The 10,265-nt window shown below is 35.4% G+C and overlaps 1 protein-coding gene across 4 annotated transcripts in view; it reads left to right on the forward strand.

The window, feature by feature from the left end:
- Positions 1 to 10,127, forward strand: part of DNAH12 (dynein axonemal heavy chain 12) — a 60,663-nt gene extending 50,536 nt beyond the window's left edge. For all 4 annotated transcript variants that reach the window (XM_085590531.1, XM_085590530.1, XM_085590528.1 and 1 more), the window contains exons 62-74: positions 312 to 456; positions 1,328 to 1,478; positions 1,722 to 1,975; positions 2,537 to 2,677; positions 3,478 to 3,615; positions 4,489 to 4,722; positions 5,139 to 5,324; positions 5,847 to 5,950; positions 7,049 to 7,253; positions 7,434 to 7,571; positions 8,024 to 8,115; positions 8,347 to 8,414; positions 9,255 to 10,127. In XM_085590531.1, the coding sequence (XP_085446657.1) occupies positions 312 to 456; positions 1,328 to 1,478; positions 1,722 to 1,975; positions 2,537 to 2,677; positions 3,478 to 3,615; positions 4,489 to 4,722; positions 5,139 to 5,324; positions 5,847 to 5,950; positions 7,049 to 7,253; positions 7,434 to 7,571; positions 8,024 to 8,115; positions 8,347 to 8,414; positions 9,255 to 9,445 (2,047 nt within the window). In that variant the 3' untranslated portion in view covers positions 9,446 to 10,127. The remainder of the gene's footprint in view (positions 1 to 311; positions 457 to 1,327; positions 1,479 to 1,721; positions 1,976 to 2,536; positions 2,678 to 3,477; positions 3,616 to 4,488; positions 4,723 to 5,138; positions 5,325 to 5,846; positions 5,951 to 7,048; positions 7,254 to 7,433; positions 7,572 to 8,023; positions 8,116 to 8,346; positions 8,415 to 9,254) is intronic.
- The last annotated feature ends 138 nt before the right edge of the window (positions 10,128 to 10,265 follow it).

Consider the following 10,265-nt stretch of genomic DNA (forward strand, 5'->3'; position numbering starts at 1 on the left):
TTAAAGTGTAGTGTTTTCCTGAAATAGTGGAGGCAGAAAATTCACCTGGACCTATGAAGGTGCAATAGCAGTGCTGGCTTCAGGAGCAGACAGAATTTATTGTCAGCTTGGAACCTTTCAGGTGGAATCTCTCCTCAAGCAGCATGGTGGAAAGAGATTTTTCACTGTTCAGCATGGAGAAGCTCAACTGTAGGATTATTTTCTGATGTAGATATGAAGTGCCTTAAATGACGATAGAATGGAATTTGCCTTTGATAAACATTAAACAAAAGACTCCAGGTATTTCTAGTACTTGCATTTTTTTTCTCTAGGAGTCATGTCTCTGAAAATATAAGTGAATGGCAAAAAATGTATGATAGCAAAGAGCCTCACAACTTTCCATTACCAGAAGAGTTGAATAATTCATTAACTGAATTACAGAAGATTATAGTTCTTCGGTGCTTAAGACCAGACAAGGTAAAATGATCTGTTATGGAGTCTTTGTAGACTGTGCCATACCTTGTAGCATAGTTTGCCCTGCCAGTTCCAGTAATTATTCTGTTCTTCATCATATTTATTAAGAAAATAAATGCTGTTCTTATTTTTCAAGTGACCAATACAAACACCTCAAGCATCAGCTGAAGTCTTTCTTTTTGACATGATTTAATTAATCTTTTGGAGAATTCTCTTTGTTCTAGCTCTCTTGAAATAGTTTTTCATGCATAGACTGTTTCCTGGTGCACTCAATAGACTCGAGAACAGGACATACTAGCCTGAAAAAAAAATACACAGGTTATCTAATACCACGTGCTTTCAGGCAAATGATATTTAAGGCAAAAAGAGATAAAATGTGTTGACTTGAATGACCAAGATGAACTTTCAACAGATTCTGGCTTTGGTGCTCTTAGCAAATTGTATTGCATTTTCTTTAGGAACTATCAATGTTAGAATTTACGGCATATTGCGATTGCTCCCTTTAATTAATTAAAAATAATTACATTAATATATTCTAAGGGAGAATGTGGTTATCCTCTGCATCGGGAAAAGCCTGACTCAAGGTCTTAATGTTATTTAATATTCTTTATACAAGGTAAGTTATTCTTTATTTTTAAAAAACATTATTATTGCTCTTGTAAGGAAAAAATAAGGAGGGAGGTGTTAACAAGAGGTGAAACCTTTGTTTTTGGATCACTCTTTAAGACTGGTCTCAAATCTCTGCAAATCAGAGAAGTGTCTGCAGGGTTGGGAATTTGGCATAAAAGATATTATCAGATCTGCAGTTATGTCTATGTTAATGGTGTTAATGGTTTGTATTTGCTTTTTTTTTTTTTTTTTTTTTTTTTACCAGATTGGTCCAGCTATAACAGCATTTGTTACTGAAAAACTGGGGAAGAAATTTGTGGAGCCACCACCTTTTGATCTAGCAAAAAGTTACTTAGATTCAACTGCTACAGTCCCTTTAATATTTGTGCTCTCTCCAGGAGCAGATCCCATGTCTAGTAAGTATACACAGAAAGCAGGGACCTCAAATTCCCCTTCATTACATAGTGAGGACTATTTTCCACTTTCTGCAAGTAGATTTGAGTGCATTGTGTCAGACTGGTAGAATTCTGTGCCCCTTCAAAATGTTAATTTGTATGTACATGTAAACAGAATAGTAATAGAAGTTTTTCAGTATTTTTTCTTCTGACATAACTTCTTTTTAATATATGAATGCTAAAATCTTATGCTTTCTGTTCAAGGCCTCCTGAAATTGGCAAATGACAGAGATATGGTAGGAGATAAGTTTCAGTCCATCTCATTAGGACAAGGACAAGGACCAATAGCTACAAAAATGATTCAAACAGGAATGGAGGAAGGAACATGGGTTTGTTTACAAAATTGTCATTTAGCTGTCTCCTGGATGCCAATGCTGGAGAAAATATGTGAGGAGCTTAACAGTGAAAACTGTCATCCAGAATTCCGACTTTGGCTTACAAGTTACCCTTCACCAAAGGTATGTGCATGACCCCATAATCTCTGTTCAGAGAAAGTTGGTGGCATTTTTAGGGAATTTTTTGTATACCTGAATGAGCTGATAATACAAAACTTCTCTGAAATGCAATGAGGCTTCAAAGAGATAATTCATCCAAGAAAGGATATTCAGAAATAATTACAAACATGATAATATCGAGCTTCCTTTGTAATATTTTGATACTGTGATGTGCAGTATTTGTATTACTATGGACACAATATATGTACTACTCAATGGACCTGCAGTCTATCAGCATATATGATTAAGAAGGTTTTTTACTCTCACATAAATTAAAAACTTTAGTCTTGCATTTTATCTGTGAAGTTTTGAATACCAAGAAAACATTTTAAAATACAGGTTTATTATTTACAACAGAGTCGTACTTTCTTGATGCCTTGGAGAATTTTTTATAAGCTGTTGACCTTTAAAATGTAATTTCTTGCAGATAGTTATTAATGTAAACAACACAGAATAATAGTATGTTGTTAATATAGAATCTATTCCCCACTTCCTGAATGCAGTTTTTCTATTTTTTATTTCTAGTTTCCAGTAACCATTCTGCAGAATGGTGTGAAGATGACAAATGAGCCTCCTACTGGTCTCCGGTTAAACCTACTTCAGTCATTTCTTTCTGATCCTATTTCTGATCCTGAATTCTTTGCTGGATGCCCTGGAAAGGAGCTGGTAATGTGCCAATCTCTTGAGAAGATTTTGGAGTTTGGGGGTTTTTTTATCCACAGATATATTGATTTCTTTCCAATGAATAATTACTATTAGCTAAATTTTTTACTGTGGTTGTGAATTTAGATTTTGCAGTGGTAAAGATAATTAGTTAAGAATTACCTCCAAGTAATTTCATGTAGCAATATTTGAAATGTTTTTTTTCTTAGGCTTTATTAAATCACTGACATGTTACACACACATAGTACACAATGTACATGGACTCTGAACGTTGATTAGAAAGGCACATCTGTTCTTATTGGGATGATAAGCACTGAGGAGACCTTTTCTTGCTACCAGGGACCAAGTACTGCAGTGCCCATATGTCTTATTGATACCTGGTGAACAACCTAGCTAATCATTACCTGTGAAGGAAGTGAAAAACAGTGGGATCAGAGACATGAGTTATCAATATACATAGGTGTGACTGCACCCGAGGACTTGCTTTAAAAATACATTTGTACTTTTTGTTTATCTAATGAACCTTAAAAATAAATATCTGGTGCTATTGGAATTCTTATGAAGTCAGTTGCCCTATACATTAAAGAATATCACGGTACTTGAGGAACTGGCTAAATGTGCTTGCATATGTGGCACTGTGTGTGCACTTGTTCCCTAGGCAAAAACCACAAGGTACTTAGTGGTGGCCTGGATTTATACCTGGGTGGAGAGTGGTAATCCAAGGGTGCTCACTACACAGGTTGCACACTACCATGAACTTACAGACTAGTTAATAATACATTTTTCTTTTGCTTTTCTCAAAGGTATGGGAGAAACTACTCTTTGGAGTTTGTTTCTTCCATGCTCTTGTTCAGGAGAGAAGGAAGTTTGGGCCCCTTGGTTGGAATATACCCTATGGATTTAATGAATCTGACTTGAGAATCAGTATCAGACAGCTGCAGGTAAAATCATTGATTACCTCCTAAACTCTCATCTTCCAAAACACAGCTGGGAGTCACAAGGAACTGAAGTTACCTCAAATGTTCGTAGATATTCAGGATTTCACTGTAAAGGCAAGGAATGTCAATCATATTATAAGTATTCTCAAAATTAGAAATGACATAAAAAGTTCTACAGACACATGGAATATAATGAATATATGTAATTTTAAAAGTTAATTTTGTAATGTACAAGAGCTCACTGTTCTTGAGGTAGCACATGTCAATGACAGTCACCTATTAGGGTGGTTAGCAGAGAGACATTTTTTTACATGTATATTGGTAGTTAACAGAACCTCAGACTATTCTCCTTCCCCAAAATGAGATGGTGAACACTGCTTGACCTTCAACCTTTAGTAGGCACTCTATATAAAAGTCAGGGAAATTAAAACTGAATTACAGAAGTTGAGGTTGAAGATTTGAAATAGTCACCAAGAAGTTAATTAATGAGATTGGAGGAAGATTAAAAGATAAATTAAATGAGACGCATGTTTATTTCTGGTGCAGAAAAGTGTCCATCTACAAAGTTTGAACTGGAGAAATGTGGTAGTACTACCACAGAGAAACCATCCACTTGTAAATTACTGAAGAATGACTTGGATGACTATGTAATTCTGATATTCATAAGAAGCTTTTGCTTGTAACTTGTCTTGATTTTAAATAATCATTTTTACCTGAAAAATAAGATTTCAGAATTTGGATTTCCAGCATCTAGGAAGAAAGCTCCATAAACTGCAGCTTACACACACTGTAGCTTCCAGCCTTTTAGTCTGTTAGGTGACACTGCTGTTTTGCAGATAGTGCAAGCCTCTAGAACTGCTCTTATTTCTGTTTCAGTTATTCATCAATGAGTATAGCCATGTTCCCTTTGAAGCAGTCTCTTACCTGACTGGTGAGTGTAACTATGGAGGTCGAGTGACAGATGACTGGGACAGACGTTTGCTGCTGACAATGCTGGATGACTTCTATAACCCAGATATCATCGAAAATCCTCGGTACACTTTTTCTCCCAGTGGCAACTACTATGCTCCACCCAAAGGCACATATGAGGAGTATATTGAGTTTATTAAGGTAAAAAGTAGCAACAAGGTTTGCACTGTTACAATGATGTGCTAACAAAGCAATCTTTAAAGGCTTAAAGAGGTAGTTTTGCAGCACAATTTCTTGTGTGCTTAGGTTCTTGGCAGCATCCTTGTATGATCCTTGCCGTGATCTCAAAAGTTTTGGAGAGAGAATCAGTAAGTAGATAGGGAGATGTATAGCGTAGATAATTGACAATTCTTTGGAAATGGCTTTCTGTCATCTGTGAGAGGTGGTGGCTCTATCACCAGTAATTCTGTCAGCAAATACCTGCCACTAAAATACTCACTCACCTGCAGTTGAAGCCAGTGGTAGTTTTGCACTTGACTTCTTAAAGAAACCTTGGATGGGATTACTCCTGCTTTAGGTCACACAGACTTTTTTTTTTTTAATTTATTTTGTCCTAGAGTCTTCCCTTTACCCAGGACCCAGAGGTATTTGGCTTGCATGAAAATGTGGATATTGCAAAAGATCTTCAGCAAACGAAGACCCTCTTTGAATCGCTGCTTTTAACACAAGGAGGAGGTTCTCAGGGAACTTCTGGGGGTGGTGACAGCACTCTTTATGCAATTGCAGATGACATTCTCAGCAAGGTATTGTATTGTACAAATGACTTCAATTTATCTTTTTACAAAGCAGAAATTCCTTAACTAGAATCTTCAGTGTAAAGTAGATTTCATCTTGAAAGAAAAGCATTCTGAAAGGAACTTAATGCAATGTAAAAGTAGGAACTTGTGTGGCTGTAACAGACCACAGCTATATTTCAGTTGAAAGAAATTTTATTAAATAGGCAGAAGACAGTAGAAAGAGAGAAAACAGAGCAAAGAGAACTTGAAAGAACAGTTGACTCATTTACATGGACAAATTTTAAATTTATAAATAGAAACATATTAACAAATCTTCATTATACTAAAAATTCTAGGTGTTTTTTAAAAAATGAACATTAAAATCCCACAGATTTTTATTTAGATTGAACTACTGAATCTTGTATTGCTAAGATACAAATCAGAAAGTTTAGTGGTTTCTATTGCTCTGCAAATTTTCACATTTGCACACCTTTCATGTAAAATCATAAAGATATATGGAATGATTTCTAAATGTGTTGTCCTTTACAGCTTCCAAAGGATTTTGACATTGAAAGTTGCCTAATTAAATATCCTGTGAGATATGAAGAAAGTATGAACACTGTGCTGGTGCAAGAAATGGAAAGATTTAACCAGTAAGAATGCTCTATTTTATTAAATTTACTAGAAATCATTCCATTCACAGAAAAATATTTCTTGCAAATCATAATCTGTAAACCCTGTGGTGTGTGAAATATTTTTTTCTCTTCCCTTCTAATTACCAGCAGTGATACCTCCAGTCCAAACACCCTTGCTCCTTGTGGAGAGTCAGAGTGTAGGATAGATGTCAGGAAAAATAATAGGCAAGATGTCAGGCAAAATTAACTGAAAGAGAAAAGAAGCAAGTATGAGGATGTACTGGGAAAAGAGAATGCAAACAATATGTAGATATATTTTTTTAACTTCACTTTCTCTTTCACCATCATTACCTTAATTTTATTTTATTTTCCTCATATTTCTGACTTGTAGGTTAAAAGGAAGTAGAAACTCTACATGCACAGTTATAGTTTATGAAATGTTTTCTGTAATGGAGATATTTTATTTCTTAATTTTCTCATCTGCTTCTGTTTGAAATTTTTCCCCCTTTTTTCTTATGCTTTTTTCCCCTATGCCTAATTTTCATAATTACTTTTCTAAGACTACAAACCTAGAATAGAATTAATTTTTCTCCTTGGGTCCTCAATCTCTTTTTTGACTTTGTTTCCTAATTTTATTTCTTATCTTCACCTCCCGGTCCATTCCTTCTTCCTGGTTTTTCTCTGTCTTGCTTTTCTATTTTTATCTTCATGACTCCTGCTTAATTTTCTCCCAGATGCTCTCTGGCCTTAAGTCTCCAAGTTATCCTTATGGCACATCCTCTTCTTTTGCAATCTAAACCTTTTTCCTTCATCTATAATATAGTGAATACATTTAGGGTTCCAAATTTATCCTCTTACAAAAAGATTCAGGATATCAGAGATAACAAAAGAATTTATTACTATTCCTAGTCTTAAATAAATCTGCACTGATGCACAAATCCATGACTTTATATATGTGGCTTATTGTGCAGATATCTATATAGATATATAAATAAAAAGCTATAAAAGTTCTATAGACACCTCCATAATCCACTTATTTTACTTTTTTTCCAGTGACATAGTCATGTTTAACAAATCATGCAGAATATATGAAAATTTTTTGTTTTTTAATTCTAGTTTAATCCGAACTATTCGCATTACACTAATTAACCTGAAGAAAGCCATTAAAGGACTGGTTGTTATGGATGCTGACCTGGAGGCTCTGTCTGGCAGTCTCCTTGTTGGAAAAGTTCCTGAGAAGTGGGCAGAGCATTCATACCCAAGTCTAAAACCATTAGGGAGCTATATTGTCGATTTGCTAGCCAGGCTGAAGTTTTTACAGGTAATGTAAAGTGGCAGTGCTGCCAATTGTTCAATCTACTTTTCCATATAATTTGTCTTTATTGAGAAAGAAGTGATAGGCTTTGTTCAGATTTTCTGAGTACAATTATGTAGAAAATAGTCAAAGAGTATGGGATTCCTCTCTTTCTAGTTGTTCAATGTATTGCTTTCCTCTCTCCAGGATTGGTATGAATTAGGGAAGCCTGCTGTGTTTTGGCTGTCAGGATTCTATTTTACTCAAGCTTTCCTAACTGGAGCCATGCAAAACTATGCCAGGAAGCACAGGATTCCTATTGACCTTCTAGGATATGAATTTGAGGTATGGATAAATTATAAATTAATATTTTATCAATCTGAGTCCTGATATTGTGGTGAGATGTAGTAAATAAATCCTAACTGGAAGGTTCATTTTGCAACTGACGGCAGTCTGAAGACATATATTTATTAAGACTGGCAGGCTAAATAACCTCTGTAGAAGAGGTATTCTCAAAGTGATTAAAAGCAATTTTATCACTGGACCCAGAACTCCGCTCAAGGAAACAACCTATCCAGTGTATGTTTTTCTGTGTGATTAAAGCCTCATTTTGTAACCTACAAGAAAGTAATTAACAAATCCAGAGAAATCTGCTGTCTCTACAGATATGTAAAAAAAGGAGCATTGAAATAATACTTACTGTATTATTCTCAGTTTGGTTTCTGAAAACTGGCGTAATAGCTGAAAAAGCAAAGAGCTGTGAGAGTTTAATGATTTGGAACACTTATTTCCTGCAGGTTATTCCTCAGGATACTGCTGATACTGCACCAGAGGACGGTGTTTACATCCACGGATTATTTTTAGATGGAGCTCGCTGGGACAGGACCAAGTCAGTAGCCAAATGTTTTACCATGGTTCTGAAAGCTTTTTTCAATGCTTAAACAAGCCCGGTTTAAATAATTTAAGTGATACTTTTCATATTACTGAAATAACACACCAAATGAAGTACTCTTTCATGCATGGAAAATAGGGAAGAAAAACTGAACAAGCAAGTAACAACCAAAAAACACTCACCAAACCCCTCAAGCCACAAACAATTATTTTGTTGCTTTCTTTCCAGGGGAATGTTAACTGAGCAGTATCCCAAAGTGCTCTTTGATGCCATGCCAATCATTTGGATAAAGCCAAGTGAGTATGATTTCTCTGATGTGTGACCTATTCCACAAGAAATTGCAACAGTGGTTTCCTTTTTTACTGAAGATCACTGAGGAAAACTTTTCACAGATTTACAGAAACTGAATGTTTTACCTTATGTGATTTAGCAGGGTTTGCTCAGGTTATTTTTATTTCTGTGATAGCTGTCTTTCCTACTAGTAAGATAATTTTCACAACTCTTGATTTCTTTGACTGAGAGGAGTAAATCCCTGTTTTTATACATGCACAAAATCAGGACTTACTATTGCAACTGTTTTTCCTAAGTGTTAGCAAATAGGCAGTATTAAAATTTGCCACTTTTTCTGCTTGTGCCTTCTCTTGAGGTTGGATGAATTTGTTCAGACCTGCATGATTTTATGCTTCACACAAGTTCCATGCAAGAAATCTGGGCATACAAAGTGTTTCTGCAGAGTTCTGTCCTTGGGTCTCAGATGACTTGCAGTTAGGTTCTCTGGTAACTAGATTGGAATTTTTGTAGTGCTGTGAAAAACTCATATATAAGTTATGCATTAACTAGGTAGCTATTCAGATTTTACATATTTGAGCATTTGAGTATTACAAAGCTGGTAGAATCACAGGAAGGCATCAAGTCCTGAAAATAAATTTTAGCTAAATTAGTTGGCTTTAAGAACAAAACAAATCACACAAGAAAACACAACAAGAAAAGCCAGATAATTTTATTCTGTTGCTCACAGAACAATTTTGCATTTTTATTGACCTTTAAAGATGTTGCTACATAACATTTGCATATAGATTATGTTTCTACCACTAGATCTGCTGAATGTAATGTGTCATTTTGGGGTTTTTTTAAAGCTGTAAAAGCAGACATAAAGAAGTCCAATGCCTATGTTTGCCCACTCTACAAGACAAGTGAGCGCAAAGGGGTCCTGTCCACCACTGGGCACTCCACCAACTTCGTCATTGCGCTGAGGCTGAACACGGAGCAGCCAGTGCAGCACTGGATCAAGAGAGGCGTAGCCTTGCTGTGCCAGCTGGATGACTGACTGGGCAGCTCACATTCAAACCTCACAGCACCTTCTTCTCTCTGCTGGCATACAGAGGAAGTGGAACTTAGTGTGTAAAAGAACCATCTGGAGGTTTTTGTATTGTTAGAGGGCATACAAATACTTTCTGACTCTCAAGTTTTTGTATTAAGTATGTATTATTATTATTATGACCGTGTTTACAATCTGTAAGCAATACAACTAGGATTTTAGCCCTTGGTGATATTACTAAAATGTGAAAAATGTCTTTTTTTTGCATTAGTTGAATATCACAAAATATATTTGCATGGGAAATGAAAGTAGTCTGTGCTTTCTGAGAGAAATATTATAGGCAATAAACTTGATTCTGCACTTTTGTTTTCTTTAAAAATAATTTAAAAACATTACTCAAGCATTCTTTCTACATCTCCTCTAGAAAAGAACTGTTTCCACCTTGCATTCAGATACAACCATCATCTGTTCTGTGTATGGATCCCTCCAAAAAATAGTGTAGGAATAACTGAGCACATCTTACTCCATCCTACCATCACTATTACAACTGGGCATCTGTGTCCCTGCTTATTGGGTGTTGAAGCAGTATAAGTCTGTCTTTCTGAAACTGCTTTTCCTTTTAAAAATACTATTTTTCAATTGCTTTTCTATTAATGTGAATTATGATTAAACAATGAGGAACATGTCATAATTTTAAGAGTTTTTGTTTGATTATTTGCTTGGTTTTGTTTACTTTTATTGTTTCAAGTTTGTTGGGGTTTTTTTTTCTGCTCTCTTACTCTTAAACAAGTTTCTAAGACCACCTTTAGTTTGCTCTCCTAGGACAGCA

This window comes from Lonchura striata, chromosome 12, assembly GCF_050655825.1.
Source record: "Lonchura striata isolate lonStrDom1 chromosome 12, ASM5065582v1, whole genome shotgun sequence".
Classification (NCBI taxonomy): Eukaryota; Metazoa; Chordata; class Aves; order Passeriformes; family Estrildidae; genus Lonchura; species Lonchura striata.